Genomic DNA, 18,119 nt, shown 5'->3' on the forward strand with positions numbered 1-18,119 from the left:
TTCTCTGTTTAAAGTGACTTAGTTATTAAGATAGGCTAAATGAGCTGGGGCTCTACACTTTTGAGAATGATAGATTTAGGGGAAAACTGATTAAGGTTTACAAGATGATTAAGAGAATAGATTACATTCAAGTTAACAGTTTGTCGCAATTAAGTGAGTTAGGGAGGACCAGGGTTTACAATTTTAAGTTGTATAAGGCCACAACTAGGCTAAATGTCAGGAGATGGTTCTTTTACCAAAGAATAGCAGACCTCTAGGAAAACTGTTGTCTCATGGGGCAGAATTTTTCAGTCAGCGAGCGGGGACGGGCCCGACACACTGACGCGTAAAATGACACGTTATTGCGCCGAGTTGCGATGTTTCGTTCGGCGGGCACCTGCTGGAGTCGGCTGCGTGCCTGCCGATATATGAATGGCCTGTTAAGGCTATTAAGGAACTAATTAAGGTTATTGCAAACGCTGCCCATCCAACCTTAAGGTTGGCGGGCAGGCGAAAAGGTCAAGCGGCCTTTGCGTTTTTTAGGAAACCTCATCCACGAGCGGGATGAGGTTTCCTAAAGCTTTTATTAAATAAATTTTTAAAATTTCATACGTATAAAAACATGTCCCATCTCATGTGACAGTTACATGAGAGGATGTTTAAATAAATTTATAAACCTTTCACTTCATAATTTCAGAAGCCCTTCAATCTCTCTGAGGCAGCTCCATGAGTCACGGCCCTGACTCTCCCTCCTCCCCCCACCTGCACAGGTAGCACTGAGCGCTACTGGCCGTGTCTTATGCTGGGCGGGCCTTAATTGGTCTGCCCACGTAAAATGGCAGCGCGAAGTTGATCACAGGCGGCGATCGGCTCTGCGACTTCCCCTGCCTGCTCCCGCCGAGCCCGCCCACCGCCTGAAAGATTCAGGCCATGGTGCAGATTCTAGTTCTCAAGTGAGAGCTGGACCTGTTTGTGGTTGGGCAGAGATCAGTTCGTACTCGTACAAAAGGTAACTAATGCATTGAATTCAGGGCCAGGTGATCTTCCAGACTACAGTTGTGATCGGATGGGGGGGGAATGGCGGCGGGAAGAGAGAAATTTTTCACATTTGTTCGGGTTTCTAACATGTTTGTCCACCTTTCCTAGGAGATCACATGATTTTGAATGGGTTGGGGAGACTTTATATTTGATGCACAGGTATCACAATTGGGCTGGATGGACAAGATCATCTGTCGTTGTATAACCCCATCAATTATATGAAATCTAGATCCAGATGTTATATGGTAACAGTATGTCTTCAAGCCACCAGATTAATTATTAACAAGAACATTAGTGCTATTAAATATTTTATTTGAAACATCTGTTCAACACTTTTGAAAGTTCAGATTTATAGCTCCTTTTATACAATGAATATAATGAGCCAGTCAGAAAACTAAGTCAAGATAACTCGACACTAACTAGTTAGAATTGTACAGTTTTAAATAAGTCAGTGTTTATAAGCTCAAAACAGACCAATAATATTATAGTGAGCTAGCCAATCAGAAATGAGGAAATGTACTGACTCATGCTTTATTTTAGTTTGTGCCTCAGTCAGAGCACTGGAAAACTATTCATAAAGCTATTGGCAAATTGTACCAAACAATTAATCAATAACTAACCAACAGTAATGGTTAGAATCACTCAATTTCATTCCCTCAAAGTTTAAATGCTCTCATTATTTCCAGTCACCATTTAGAAATATCTTACAACCTGGAGACAACAATTTAATGCTAATTTCTAATGGTTATAATGTAAATGTCAACATCAAGAGCAATACAAGATTTAGGTCATACTCGTGATGGTATTCTCCTGTTTTCAGCGTTCACACAGATGACTAGCAAATTTCTCAAGTGATGCAAGGTAGTGACGAATAGCTGATTCCGATTTTGCTTCATTCATTTGATTGCTCTATCAGTGAGATCCAGGGCTTAAAATCCATGGGCCTGACTTTCTGGCCCAAGTGTCAGGTGATCTCCACTTCTTGACCCCTCCAGAGTATTTGAGGTCAAGGAGAGTTCGCCTGATTAAATATTCACAGTCAAGGCCTGCACCACTAGAGCACATTTTGGGCATCAATAGTAGTTATTCATCTGTATGGCTCAGTACCACAATGGGAAAATTAACTGTGAGCTCTTTCAAATCTACTTTTATGTTTATAAGTAACGCTGTACCTAATAGCTTTACTAAATTCTTGACCAATTAGAGCTTTTAAATCTCTGTACATGCTAAATTTATTGCAGAGTCGTACCTTGAAAGCATATTTGCGACTTATATGATCTTCAGGTTCAACTGGTGCGATTACATAACTAGGCAAAGGAATGCTGCCCAACACTGTTTCCTCTCTGCTGTCTGTGTAATTCAAAACAAATTACAAAGTCATCAGTTCTTTTCATTTACTTCACATGTTTACAGACTTTATTACATTCACAGGGTGAAAATTTTTCAATTACTTTACCAAAACACAACAGCACACTTATTTTTACCAAGACAAATTTTCATCAAGGCATAAAAGTTGACTCTTCTATATTTCCCCCTAATTAGCTCCTCATATACTGAGGTTAGTGAATCATCCCAGGGTATGATTCTATGGGCCCAGCAGCCATCCCATACCTCAACTACGCATGACTAGACAGTGAATGTAGGTCTACTATTTAAACATGGAGACCATCAAAACATATTCTATCACTCGCAACCATAAAGACCATAAGTACTTTGCAAAAGTTGCTATTTGATATCAATCAGAAGGTGAAACTCTGGCTGATTTCCTCTGCCTCTCCCAAACGAAAAGATTATTTTTCCAGTTCAACAAAAATATTTAAAAGTTTTGAGATGCATATTCAAATAGCAACCAGGCTAGAGTTAAAATAGATTTTCATTGATAAAATCAAGGCTCCACATGCTCCAGCAATCCCCCAGGATTTCAGCCCAGTGTTCATGTGTAAAAATAGGTTGCAGACTCTTGTTATCTATCTGACCACAAGTGCTGAGGGAGATGGCTACTGAATAGTGATCAAAAGTAGTTGCCCTGGCTTACTTTTTCCTTCCAACCTACAGAGCACAAGGTGACACACTTCCCTCTGAGTCACTAGGAGAGTGCACACAAACAAATTAATTTGTTAATTATTATAATATTGATGAGGTTCCATGCTTATAAACTACTAGCATGGATGGAAAATAAAAGATTCTAAATCATCACTGTATTTGAATATCACCGTTGACAGGGATTGAGTTGACAGACATTACATCAAGTAACAACTAGGGCCGGATATTTGCAGAGTTGCAAGGGGAAACAGGGCTGGGCATGAATCGCACAGGTGGGAAACATGAATCTGCTGGACAATTTGAAATTAGCCGCGAGTTTAATCATTTTTACTGTTCTAAGGGCCTTAAACGGCAGTATGGGAGTCATGAATTTATGGAGGAGATGCAAATGTGGATAAAGTCTGTTTAAGTGTCATGATCTGAAGTTATTTAAATCCCCAGCCCTTTAAAAACAAAAGAAAACTAGACTGCAGATGTCCATTAGCATAGAAGAAAAAACATGCTGTTGGAATGAATAGATTGACAGGCCATCTGGTGTAGTTCAGAAAACAACCAAAAACATCTATTCCTGTAGTTTCAATAGACTTTATGGTTGGCATTCCCAAGGGCTGTTATTGCAACTGAGCCTGTTATGAATGCTTGGCTGAGTTTCAAAAAGTCAACAACAAAAAACACTTCTCGGGGGGGTGGATGTGGGGGGGGGGGGGGGGGGTCTGTGTTCACATTTTGATTGACAGTTTTAAGAAACGATTAAAGGATTAGCTATCTTTGATGTGGTTACTGAACAGATTGACCACTTGGGGGGGATTTAAAATCTTTGAATGGGTTTCATGAATGAGAGTTCTTTTCTGTATTGAACATGTATGAGTGAGAGCTCAATTAGACTGTTAGAAGTTTAATGTTTTTTCCATTTCTATATGGCTCCTGAGGTCTGACCAAAATTGATACCGACTGAGTGGCTGTGAAGGGGACATGGGGAGGGAGGGGGCATGGGGTTTAGAGGGCTTAACAGCCTTTTGTAAAATTGGGCCGAAGTCTCAGAGAACTGAGGTGGGCCTTATATAACCAGCCCACCTTGGCACTCACCCACCTCTGTGGCCACCTGTGAACTGCCTCCGGAGGCAGCAGGCCTGACTCATTTATGCCCCTGCCTCCCTGGAATGAAGACAGTGTGTCATGGGGCCCTTTATAGCGAGGCAAGTCCGCCAAGTCCGGAAACTTCCCAACATAAGTTACTGGCCTCAGTAGCGAAAAGACAGCCCTTCATTTCAAAAGTGACAATCAGTTTATGGCTCCTGTTTATCCAACTTGTCTTTTTAAGGAGTAAGTGCCATTTTGGTACTCACCTTTGTAATAGAACAGGCAATATTCAGAGAGTGCAAACCACCGACGTTTCCACAGCCTCATTCCAGAACTGTCCTATAAGTACAAACCAACAATCATCCATCAAGTCAGAGTGGCTTTAATGAACACCACAAGGGTGTTGGTATCCCTGCAACATAACAGAGATTATAAGAGCAGCTGGAAGTTAAGTAAGATGTAGTTGAGAGTCCAGATTGTGCCAACATCACAAAATAATGGTGAGTGATTTAAACAAGGATGAAAATCTGAAATAAGAAAGAAAATGCAGGAAATAGATAACAGATCGATTAAAGGATAGACAAGTTAATGCTTCAAGTGCAGTCTCTTTGCAAAATCTGTAAAAGGAAGACATTATAGGACTGAAAAAGAGAGGGGATAATAGGTAAAAATTTCAAATATGTTAATAAGTATGTTAAAATATAGCCCCAAAATAAAAAAACAGGAGAACAGGATCAAAATCCTTTTTAAGAGGCTGATAGACTTGCCATGTTTTCCAGTATTTTATGACTTCATCCCAAAAAATTAGAATGCCATCCTACCTGCAATTTGCAGTATAAATGTGATTTTGTGTGATACATGCATAATATTCCTGCTGATTTATCACCCCCTGAACAGTTTCAGATATTGCAATGCAGTGAATATAAATTACAAGTTTTATGAAACAAGCAAATTCATGACACCCCATCGTCTGATCAGAGGAAATAAATATTTTGTTGCAGCATGACTGATGTAATTTAGCTAGCACTAAACAATAGTGCAATCATGCAGCGGTTAGCCTGCTATTGTGCTATACATTTTGCACAAGTGTTAAAAAGTAAACAACATCCTAACAGATAAATCGTACACTAATTTATAACATCAATCTTTTTTTATCCAAGCTATTGTCCATTCTCCCTAAGTGACCATCAATGTTTCAAAGCTGTAGTTGGCAGGAATCTCAATCTTGCACAATACAGCATTTGTTTGTTTCAAGCACTAAAAGAATAACAAGGGCTGTGAGCTACATCTACACTGCATAGAGCTTAGCCTAAGTAAAGAACACCAAATCAAACAGAAACTTGCAGGTTCTGCATACCTTCAGCAGTTTTAAAAGCCACACATTTCAGGCAGCCAAAGACTTCCTCTTAGAAAGTGCATGAGACCAAATGGAGCAGTTAGAGATATTTTCAATTGGGCCAGAACTTACCGTTAAAATAACGGTGAGGCTAAATGACGCTTGCCATCATTAATTCGCAAGTCATACATCAACTTCAGATGAGCAGAGATGTGTGATTAAACGGAAAAATCCAGAAGTTTGTTGTTGGAAATGCGCTGCTGTGCTGATAACTTCCCAAAGACGGAATCTTGCTGTCTGGTTCAATTCAGATGCAAGTACTTGCATGGTGGAGACAAACTAAACTAGGATCAAAGTCCCGGGCTTGTCCGTTTCAATTTAAGTACTCATTTTAACAGTGTAATAAGTCGTAATTATTGCTAAATAACAAGACCGAAAATTACCGTTTATAACTGTGAAGTCTCACTCCATCTCTTTAATGGCTGCAGAGGATATTTTTTAAACAGTATTTTTTTCTAACCTTATCTTTGTCTTTTTTACCCCCCTCTCTTAACCCAATCTTTCTTTTCCCCTATTTTGTTTCCTGTACTTGATCTGATGTTCATCATTTTCACTTGCATTTTCTGGTTCAGACTCTGAGCATTGATAATGCCTCAATCTGATCATTAAGCATGATACACAGTTGCTTACCCTGTTTACGTACATTCCATATGCTGCACCATTTATCTCCGACTTACAGAAACTTGCCGTACAAAAGCTCATCGAAATTAAATGGGCAACGACAAGTTTAGTGAATGGCAAATGCCATTTGTCCACTGCCGTTAGTAAATTCTGGTCCAAGGTGGCATTACATATCGGGCTGAATCTTACTGGAGCGAGGAAGCTTTTGCTGTAGGGTGTTACTAAAACTTTTTTGCTGCACCCTACAGTTTGAACTTTTTTTATGCAGTAACTTCTTGGAAGTGGTGAGGGCAATGGTGCATCTGGGACTTTAGTGAATAGTAGGACCAACAGTAAATCTCATTGGTTAAGAAGATACAAAGATTGAGAAAAAGGACAGGAATGATGGAAGGGGGTGAATTAGTCAAATGAGGTACAAAAAAAAAGGAGGGGAAGAAAGATTAGAGGAAGAGAAGTGAGGAAAAAGAGACAGAGGAAAAGAAACTTTAAAAAAAAACGGACATTTTACATCTCTAATAATAATTTACTACCTGCAGCAATGAGACTGAACAGTTTAAAGGTTTTCCTCTCTGGGCTGGAGAGATTGATAGATAGTGCATTAATAGTTATCACATCATTAAAAGGGTGTTTACATGATTATGCAGCCTAACTTGCTGTAGTGGCTTTAATGGACAATTATTGTGCAAATCCAGCAGGTTCTTAAAAAATAATGGGGAGGCTAAGAGCGAGATGCTGTATGTGCAGAGCAAACAGCAGAACAGCATAAACTGACCAGCAAGTTCCGGACATCTAAAACACATTCGGTATCTCTTAATCCCCTGAAATTGCTCGTTGATTTTCACATTAAAGCGGTGTGCTTCAATAAAACACTTATATTTTTCAGGAAGATTTAATCCAATATGTGTACCACTTATTCCATTGACCTATATGAAATATTATGAGCATCAAATTCCTGTACCTGCTCTTCATCCACACAAATGGAACTTTTCATCAGCCAATTATAATATTGAGCATGAGCCCTTCTTGGCTTTGTAAAGCCTGAAGCAGAAATAAGGATGAGTTTTCTTTATCATGTCTCAATCCAATCTCACTGTGACATTTTCAATGTTGTAAAATATTTACGCTCATAATTTCCTGAAGGAACACTCAATTTAGAACCAGCTGATGCCTATTTAAAATAAGCTTTGTGATATGAATCTAAATCGACTAGACCATCTCATATGGATTCTGCCCAAACTAGTTTCACTGAAGACCCATAGAGAAAACCTTCACTGCACTGATTTCTAGTTGCAGTTGTACTGTAGTTAGTGCAAATCAAAACAGTGCAATAGAACAGCCCTAGGAGTATCGGAGGTGAACGTGCAATCATTAACACAACAGACTTGCCTATTCCTTCAATCAAATTCTTCCTTAAAATGACTCTTACTTTAAACAGCAGTCTCAATGGAATCTTGCAAACATCAATACAGATTTAATATTCATAGAATAAAAATCTGCAAAATCCAGACCTCAGATTAGGTTCCTTAAAAGCACAATGATTAGACAAAGAGAAATGCAACCTGAAACTAGAACAGATCAATGTTAATGGGAACTTCAAGTGGTTTGAGCTTTTACTCGCTTGGTTTCTTAGTAACATAATTACTCCCGACAGTGAATAATGAAGCACCCAAACTAAATATTGCTAGTTATATTGCGCCTTTCAGTTAAGCAGATTGTGTTGGAATTCATTGGTTCAGTACCTAAATAATTCCATCGCCACTTGCAACTCCCAACCCCCACTCAGCTATGTTTGAGTAGAAGCAACAATCAATTGAAGAAATACTAATCTCGGGTAAAGATTTCCAATAATTTTCCATCATTCTGTTAAATCTCAGGTTATTGTAAGCTAATACAATTTGTTTCCAATCTCTAAGCATACTGGAGACCACAGCATTCCTGTGAAATGGTAGGTTTAGCTCTACTGCACCATCTAACTGACTGATTAAGGCATGTGGACATGGATACTTTTTCAATGATTTTAGGTGAGTTGGAGTCTCAGCAGCAATCCTTTCCCCAAAGGATGTTATGCTGAAATGAGGCTTTTCTCCTTTCCAATTGACTTCCAGTGATTCAGACACATCAATATCACAAGACCATTGCCATCACACCAATCCCCTACCTGTTCTTGCGATTTTGCCCCATTCTGCAAACAAATATCATCCCAATAACTATGATCAATCAATAGGAAAATTTATCTGAGTTTTCTTTTGGCTTATATGCCAATGGCCACCTACCTTCCAATGTGTCAAATGACTGTAGAAAGATTTATTTGAATTTATAAAAAGTCCTTTTGTAGCACGCACTTAAAATGAAGGTTAACCCAAAATGACAAAGTTATCCAAATGATCTAACATGCCGACTTTCCCTTTGTTGTTACTTCAATATATGCTGCATAGTGCTAATTCACACAACGATTACATGCTTTATTTGCAATAGCAGGCAAAGAATGATTAGACGCCAAATTATGTTCTCTTACAAGCGCTGGATAGCACGATCAAGATACTGCATATCTTGACAGGCAGGAATGTGAATTATGATCACTCAGACTTTGCTCAGTGGAAGCACTCTTACTTGAGTCAGGAGGCTCTGGGTTCAAGCCCCACTTCAGAGGCTTGAGGACAGAATTTAGGCTGACATTTCAGTGTAGTATACAGAGAGAATGTTGAAAGTCCTGTCTTTCAGGACAGAAATTATTTCCATTAGAGGAGCACATTTTTAACATAATTAAGATCCAAAGGGGGAAATGGCAAGAATTTTTGTTATGTAGTATGTTGTTTATGATCTAGAATGTACTACATGGAAGGATAGATAGTATGAGCAAATTCAACAATACCGTTCAGAATGAAATTATATACATAAAACTTATACATGTGACCACACAGACCTGAAAGGGAATATGTTGCAGGGCGGTGAGAAAACAACAAAGGAGTGGGTATAATTTAAGATCTCCAACAGGAAGCCCACAGGCCAGAATCAGGCCCACAAGCATGCTCCGTGCGGGGGGGAGAGCGCGGCGCGCGACAGAGAACGGGCGTGCGCGCGCGAGCGAGGGGGGAGAGAGGGCGCGCGCGCAAGGGGGGAGAGAGGGGGCGCACGCGCAAGCGAGGGGGGAGAGAGGGCGCGCGAGCGAGGGGGGAGAAAGGGGGCGCGCGCGAGCGAGGGGGGAGATAGGGGGAGAGCACACGAGAGAGGGGGGAGAGCGCGCGAGAGAGGGGGAGAGCGCACGCGAGAGGGGGAGAGCGCACGCGAGGGGGAGAGCGCACGCGAGAGAGGGGGAGAGCGCACGCGAGAGAGGGGGAGAGCGCACCCGAGAGAGGGGGAGAGCGCACCCGAGAGAGGAGGGAGAGTGCGCACGGGAGAGGGGGGAAGAGAGCGCACGCGAGAGGGGAAGTGGGCATGGGAACCGCATGCAAGAGAGGGAGCGCGTGGTTTTGAGAGAGGGAGCACACAAGCGCGCGCACAAGAGGCACTAATGGCATCCTATGCGACTGTAACAAAAGTAAACTATCCGTCCTCACCTTGCTCGACCTGTCTGTAGTTTCTGACACGGTTAACAAGACCATCCTCTCCAATGCCTCTCCACGGTTGCCCAGCTGGGTGCGACTGCACTCACCTGGTTCCATTCTTATCTATTTATTCAGCCAGAAAATCACTTACAATGGCTTCTCTGTTTTCTCCCACACCTTTACCCCCAAGAGTTTATCCTTGGCCAACTCTTATTTCTCAACTGCATGCCAACCCCCAACAACATCATCCATCCAAAAACACTGCATTAGTTTGCACAAGTCTGCTGACAACATCCAGCTCTACCTATCGCCTCTCCTGCATTGCCGTTAAATTATCAAATTGTTTATCTGACATCCGGTACTGGATGAGCAGAAATTTCGTCCACTTAAATATTAAATACCAAAAGACTTTGTATTCAGCCCCTGCTACAAATTCCATTCCCCAGCCACAAACTCCATCCCATTCCCTGGTAACGGAGGCTGAATGAAACTGTTCACAATCTTGGTGTTGTACTGGACCCCAGGATGAGCTTCTGACAACAAAAACCATTGTTTCCACTTCCATAACCTCAGCCAACTCTGCCTCTGCTTCAACCCATTTGCTGCTAAAGCCCTCATTCATGCCTTTCTCACCCCTAGTCTTGAATATTTCAACACAGTCCTGGTCAATCTCCCATGTTCTACCCCCCATAAACTTGAGGACATCCAAAGCTGTTATCTTCTAATTCACACTAATCCTGTTCACCCATCATCCTGAACTTGAGATTTACATTGGCTCTGGGTTAAGCAATGCCTCGACTTTTACATTTTCATCTTTATTTGAAAATCCTGCCATGGCTTTGCAGACCCTATCTCTAAATCTTCTCCAATGCCACCAGCCGCTGAGAGATGTGCGCTCCTCTAATTCTGGACCTTTCAGCAGTCCCAATTTTAACCGCTCCACCATTGGTGGCCCTGTCTTCAGCTGCCTAAACTCCAAGCTGTGGAATTCCTCTCTCTTGCCTTCTTTAAAGCACTCCTTAAAACCTAACTCTTTGACCAAGCCTTTGGTCATCTGCCCCAATGTCTCTTTATATCACTATTTGGTCTCAAATTTTGTTTTATAATGCTCATGTGAAGTGCCTTGGGGTGTTTTACTATTTCCGGGATTTAATGTGGGCAATGGAGGTACTCCTCCTTCGCCTAGGTATTCCTCAAATACCTGCATGCTCTTTCTAAATCATGTTCTTAAAAGAGATAACTTGGTCTTTACTTCCTTTCCCATTGAGACCTATTATTTTGAATTTTAATTTCAATTACCCGGCCACTGTGGACACATCAGTGTCTAGGCATTGCACAGTTAATCAAACATGTGTTTTTTTGAGGTGGATTGTTTGGTTGAGTGGGGTGGGAGGGTGGCAAAGTGAGATGAAGAGAAGAAGAAATTGCAACGCATTGGATCTAGCTTTTCTCCCTAACTTGATCACTATTTAAGTCTGTCACTGCGCATTGTGGCATTTGTTGTTAAATAATTACTGGTAGTTATCACAATAAGCGTGCACAGTGCTGTACCTGTTTGTAAAGCCATCCTCTAACCACAACTGGTGCATTCGGGTTCCTCTTGCTTGACTGCTCCCTCTTTCCAAAGCTAAGGACTTTGCTGCTTGGTTTTGAAATCTGATTAGAAATAAATATATTTGCATTAACTTAAAAAAAAATCTCTTGGTTAGTAAGTTAAAAAATTTGCATTATATTTGCAACATTAAAAGGTTGAGGTCTGTGGTTATGACAAATGGGTAATATTCTGCAGAAACATGTGACTAATTAGATGACACTAATTAAAATGTTGCTATTTTTAAAAAAAAAAGCATAGTAGCTTTAAATTAGTTTATCCACAAATTATGGCTCAGTGATTAACCCACCATGAGGTGTGATACAACATGAACTTCAGTTATTTTCCAGCTAACTAATGTAACATCTGCAAACATATGAACAATATCATGAAAAAAAATAGCAAGTGTAATCAAACTTCAACATTTTTTCTCTTGAAAATAAATAAATTCTCAGGAAGCGGTGGTTGTAGAGAAGACCTCCTGGAAAGCCTTCTCATTTTCGATGTCGTGTTTCAGCATCAAGGACTTTCCAACATGCATAAAAACTGAGCGAAGATCTGTCTACTGTGCCACAACAATATTACCCACTCCCCAACCTTGGAAAAGCACTCCTTGCACATTGAAATTTCCTCTTTCTCGCACCAGCCACTTTGTGGTCCTTCTGAAAGAGGGACTGTCAGCCTTGTGCTAAAGTCATTCCATGTGTCCAAAGCAACTAATAACTGATCAAAACCATTCCAACTCATTTTATATAGGACTCTCATTCCTTGAAGCGGTGTTTTTTTTAAATATTAACGATCAAGCATGTTTAACACTGTTAAAATAGAACAGGATTTTTTTTATGGAGGCAAGGTGTCATTTATAATAATTAAGTTTGATAGCAATGGGATACCAATGTATTAAGAGCTCATACCCTGATATTTGAAGTCAAATTTCAACGCTATAATATTAACAGACAGAAGTTTCATTCCTTCATTCTGGGCTGAATTTAAATTGGCATGCCAAGCTACTAGACCATCCAGTTTCAAAACAAGCAAGAAATTTATGCTGTGCAACTTATCTCACTTCATTAATTGTCTTAGAACATTTTCTATACTTTGAACTGCTTCCGGTTTCAATTTCTTTCTAGCCTGGTGCAACAGGAATAATAAAAACCCATTCTACCTCTTATATGAAAGGTGACTGCTGATTGAACACCAAGAATAAAATGAGATACTCTTGCCAGAGCTAAACCTTGAAACAGTTTCAAAATCAGTGTTAAGGAACTAATAAATAATTCATACAAACCAAACAACCTTAAAGCTGTGCATAATTCATCAGCATTCAAGCCAATTGCACCTCCAGAGTCAACTTACTGCATTGGTCTCTTTTTAAATAATGGTTGGATTTTTGAAAGCCATATGGGGGATTTATGAGAAAGAGCATATGCTGTATATAGAATCTTAGCACATGAGATACTGGCTGAGATCCATGAATCCACATGGACAAGCTAGATTCGTTTAGTTTTAAAATGGATTTTACAAGAACGCAAATTGATCATCCATGGCATTGCTCTGGATAAAAGGATAGCATTGTGGCCAGGATTTTACATTCGGCGTGCGGGGGCGGGCCCGACATGCCGGAACATAAAATGACGCACGATGTTGTTGGGCATGTGCTGTCTCGTGACATTTTGTTTGGCAGGTGCGTGCCCGAGTTGGCTGCGCGTCCGCCGATAATTGAAAGGCCTGTTAAGGCCATTTAACGTACCACTTAACTCCAAATTTATGCTGCCCGTCCAACCTAACGGTTGGCGGGCAGGCGAAAAGGCCAAGCGGCCTTTACATTTTTTAAGAAACCTCATCCACGAGCGGGATGAGGTTTCCTAAAGCTTTTCCAAATTGAATAAAAATTTTTGAAAATTAAAAACTGTCCCATCTCATGTGACACAGTCACATGAGGGGACGTATTTCATTAAATTTTCAACGTTTTAAATAATTTCTTTAAAAAGCACTTCAATCTCCGAGGCAGCTCCGCGCTCTTTCACACGCATGCGCGAAAGAGCGCTGGACCCGACTGTCCCTCCCTCCTCCCGCCCGCACAGGTAGCGCTCAGTGCTACCACTCGCAATCCATGCTGGGCAGGCCTCAGTGGCCTGTGCGCGTGAAATCGCGGTGCCGAGCCAATTGTGGGCAGCAGTCGGCTCGGCGACCGCCCTCGTCCGCTCTAGCCAAGCCCACCCGACGCAGGAAAAATTCAAGCCTATGTCTACCCCTTCCATCATTTATTTTTAACCCACCCCTTTAATTTTCATCCTTGGCCTTACCTTCTATCTCCAGGGTTATATCCATTTCTCAACTACTGTTCATCCTCTTACTGCCTACTGTTCCCCCTTGCACTCTTGACCTCTGTTCCCATCCTCTCTGAAAGTTCATGCCTTGAATTAACTCGATTTCCTAATATTTTTCATGACTTTGTTCTTGGCAAATTGAGATTAAATACATCCTTTTTCTGAGCAGAGATTTTGCAGCCACGATATAGATTACTACAATATGGTCCTATAGTAATAGCTACACCAGCTGCATCAAAAGTATGAAAAGTATTTTGATCATGGATCACAGAATATTGCAGAGGGTGGCCATTTGGCCCATCATGCCTGCGCTTGCTCTTTGAGCTAGCCAGTTTAAAGCAAACCCTGGCTTTTTTCCCCTTAATCCTGCAGGTCAGTCCTCCAAGTACATCTTGGATTTGGAAAAGCCTTTTGGAAGTCGCTGTGGAATCTGATTCCACCACCCTTTCAGGTAGTTCATATTATATCTTTATAATGCTCTGAATGAAAACATTTATCTTCATTTCTCCTCTAATTCTTTTGCCAATTACCCACCCATTTTCCAAAAACAAAAGTTTCTCCCTACCTGTTCTGTCAAAGCTCCTTAAAGGTGTGAATACCTGTATCAGATCTCCCCTTAACCTTCTATGCTCTAAGGAGAACAATCCTAGCTTCTTCAATTTCTCATCAGAACTGAAGTCCCTATCCCTGGTAGTATCCAGGTAAACCTCATCTGTACTGCCTCCAGGACCTTGATATCTTTCCTAAAGTGTGGTGCCCAGAATTGTACACAAGGTTCCAGTTGAGGCCTAGCCAGTGAATTTTAAAGATTTAATATGGCCTCCTTGTTTCAGTATTTCGGAACAGATGTTAAACCGAGGCTCCATCTGCCTCCTCCTTTGGATGTGAAAGGTCCTGTGGCACTATTTTGAAGAGGAGCAGGGATTTATCCCTGGTGTCTTGGCCAATTTTTATCTCTCAATCAACATCACAAAAAGAGACTAACCAGTTATTATCACAGTGCTGTTTGAGAGATTTTGTTGGATGCAAATTAACTGTCACATTGTCTACATTATCAAAGTGACCACACTTCAAGGAGTTCTTCATTGGCTGCAAAGCACTTTGAGAAGTCTGGTAGTCATAAAAGGCGTTACATAAATACAAGTTTTTTTTAATTCACTGCCCCTATTTGGAAGTCCAAGCATTCCAAATGCTTTCTTAACTGCCTTAACAACTTACCCTGCCACATTCAAAGATTTGTGAAAAGGTGGCCCCTAGGTATGTTTGTTCTTGCGCATCTCTAGTACTACTTAGATTAAACTGCCTCTCCATGTTGTTTCTCCAAGTATATTGCTTCACACTTATCTGCATGAAATTGCTCACCATGAGTTGGCCCATTCCACCAGTCTGTCCACATCCTCCTGAAGTCTGCTGCTTTTATGCTCATTATTTACTCCGTTGTCAAGTTTTGTTTCATCCACAAACTTCAAAATTGCACTCCCTATCCCCAAATCTAGGTAATTTATATATAAATGCCCTTTCATACTATGTGCATCTATCTTCTGAAGAAATTTGTTAAGGTACTTTATCAAATGCCTTCTGAAAGTCCATAGACACAATATATCATGCACTACCTTCATCAACCCTGTTAGGTTCAGGTTAGTCAGGTATGATTTGTCTTCAACACATCTGGTTGCCCCTCATCAACTCATGCTTCTTCCAGGAGGGAATTAATTTTGTCCTCAGCAGTGATTCCAGTAGTTTTCCCATAACTGACATTAGACACTTATAATGCGTAATTATCAGGTTTTTCTCTCTTCTTGTCTTCAAGAGGCATGTTAACAAATGCAATTCCCCAAACCTCTAACACCACTCTAATATCCAAGGAGGATTGAAAGATTGTGGTCAAAGATTGGATAGGCTGGGGTTGTTTTCCTTGGAGCAGCGAAGGTTGAGGGAGGACCTGATAGAGGTGTATAAGATTATGAGGGGCATAGATAGGGCGGATAAGAAGGCACTTTTTCCATTAGTAGAGAGGTCAATAACCAGGGGGCATAGATTTAAGGTAAGAGGTGAAAGGCTAAGAGGGGAGTTGAGGAGAAATATTTTCACCCAGGGGGTGATGGGAGTCTGGAACTCACTGCCTGAAAGGGTGGTTGAGTCAAAAACTCTCGTAACATTTAAGAAGTATTTAGATATTCACTTGCGTTGATAGCCTCCAGGGCTATGGGCCAAGCGCTGGAAAGTGGGATTAGTGTTGTCAGATCTTTGTTGACAGTGTGGACATGATAGGCTGAATGGTCTTCCTCTGTGCTGTAAACGTCTAAGAGTCTATGAGAGCTTCAGCTATCTCCACGCTGGCTTCCCGTGATCAGTAACCTAGGGTGCATCCAATTCAGACTCTATGAGGGCCTACAGTACACACCCAGTGTGTTTGCCCCTTTTGAGCTTTTTTACTTCTACCCATATGGCCTCATTTGATGATCCTTCCAAGATATCATCCCTCCTCACTGCTATAATTGATTCCTTGATCAATTTTGCAACCCCCCCCCGCACCCCCCCCACCCTCCTCTTTTATCCTCCTCTCTATCTCATTTGAATACCCTATAACCAGGAATGTTGAGCTGCCAATCCTGCCCTTCTTTTAGCCAAGTCTCGGCTATAGCTATATTATCATAATCCCACCAGCCTATCTGTGCCCTGTCTTATTCCTCAGGCTCCTTGCATTAAAATATATTTCTGGACTATCTATCTGGACTAAGTAACTTATTAACTTTGAGTGATAATAATCTATTTAGCACCTCCTTTATCTATTTTTATCCTATCCAAAATCTCTACTCACCACCCACCCATACCCTGTCCCACCCCCACTCCACTACTCCAATACTAACTACTTTCTTTTCTTTTGTAAATACAGCTGCAAAGTACTCATTCAGTACCTCTGCCTCTAAAAGTGATTTTGTTTTTTGTCCCTATTCAGCCCATCATTGTTTAGTTTTAACTAGCCTTTCACTTTTCCATGTTCCTAAAAGATTTGGGGATTCTATTTTATGCTACCTGCTATTTTTGCCTCATACTCCCTCTTTGCCCTTCGTCTGTCAAATACAAAAGCAAAATGGTCACTACTCCCCTCCCTAACAGCTAGCAACTGACCCTTGTGATGTGATATTGAGTTCACAGATCAGGAAAATGCCAAGCTTGGCTCCTAGTACCCCACAAGATAACTGATCTCAGTCTGGCTGGTTGTGGAGTGTTACTGTTTACTTCAGTAGTCTTGAACCAGGAGAGGAAGATCAATCAGGTTTCCAACTGTCCAGTGGTCCCTGCTGCAAGTGTGCATCCATGATCACTGAATGATGACGAGAATGAGCTCAGCCAAGCAGGAGGCAGCAGAGTCAGGAAAGGATGGTAGAAATTGGAAGCAGTTGACAGAGGGCACTCATCAACTAGGGAACTATACACCAGTGTGGATCAATGTCTGGGAAGGGGTGCACAACATACATGTTGCATTTCCACAAATTATAAAGAAACTTAATAACAGAATATAAGCAATTTAATTTCACTTTAATACATTTTCAATTCATGTTTGAAAAAAGAAAATCTATTTTTAAACTTGTGTTCATAAATGTAGAAAAACATGTTAAAAATTGGTATTGTGATAATGCCCATTACAGGCACTAGCCGAATTCAGCCCTACCTTTTTAAACTATCAGTGGAGTCCCATGGTGCCGTGAATGTGTAGCTTAAGGTTTTTAACACAGTTGAGATGTTTTATTGCTCAGATAGAGCTGTATTAAACATTCATCTGCCACTTTGCACTGCTCAGGTATTCCATTTGAGTACATAATCTAAATAGGCAAATCTAAGTCAATTGTAGTATAATTATTGAAGGAAATTTCTATAAATTGGCAATTTCTTGTAAATCACTGACTACTATTCTTGGGAGAGACTAGGTTAATAGAGGTCAGAAAAGTAAGCATGAAATGATGGGCGTTATATCTGTCTTTATTTTTTTCTGACACATTGAAATATCAGCGACCATGTTATAGATGGTGCATGGCGAAATTTCTCCCCTTGATGGCAGTGCTCATTATTTATAGTTCATATATAGGAGAATCACATACATTTTAATCCTAAAATTGCTGTGCATCAATGGTCAGTGCAGAGCTTTTTATATAAGGAAGGTGGAACATATGATTCATAGATGTGTAAGGCACAAAAGATCATTCATTCTCTCTCTTCTAGATGTATTTCTGCTGCATCTATGTACTTTTCAAGAGTCAATGGACAAAATTGCCTTGAAGCCATTGTGAAATGTTACTAACGATCATGTGAACACATTCATCTGAAATTCCTCCATCTGCTATTTCAGCAAAGGCATTACTGCAGGGTAATTTTCATGTGTAACAGATGTTTGGTGAATAAGGTATGCCCAGTGCCCACCCCACTACTCCCCCACCACCCAGAGGGGCCAATTGATTTTCATGATTAGCCCTCAACATAATGCAGCCAGTGAG

General features: G+C 40.8%; 1 protein-coding gene across 23 annotated transcripts in view; it reads right to left on the bottom strand.

Annotated features, from left to right (window-relative positions):
* plekha7b (pleckstrin homology domain containing, family A member 7b) overlaps nt 1-18,119 on the bottom strand; it is a 500,085-nt gene that overhangs the window by 124,371 nt on the left and 357,595 nt on the right. For all 23 annotated transcript variants that reach the window (XM_078549252.1, XM_078549249.1, XM_078549250.1 and 20 more), the window contains 3 exons: nt 11,254-11,358; nt 4,407-4,479; nt 2,267-2,367 (listed from right to left, as the gene is read on the bottom strand). In XM_078549252.1, coding sequence (XP_078405378.1) covers nt 2,267-2,367; nt 4,407-4,479; nt 11,254-11,358 — 279 coding nt within the window. The remainder of the gene's footprint in view (nt 1-2,266; nt 2,368-4,406; nt 4,480-11,253; nt 11,359-18,119) is intronic.

Source organism: Cetorhinus maximus, chromosome 9 (assembly GCF_964194155.1).
Source record: "Cetorhinus maximus chromosome 9, sCetMax3.hap1.1, whole genome shotgun sequence".
In the NCBI taxonomy this organism is placed as follows: domain Eukaryota; kingdom Metazoa; phylum Chordata; class Chondrichthyes; order Lamniformes; family Cetorhinidae; genus Cetorhinus; species Cetorhinus maximus.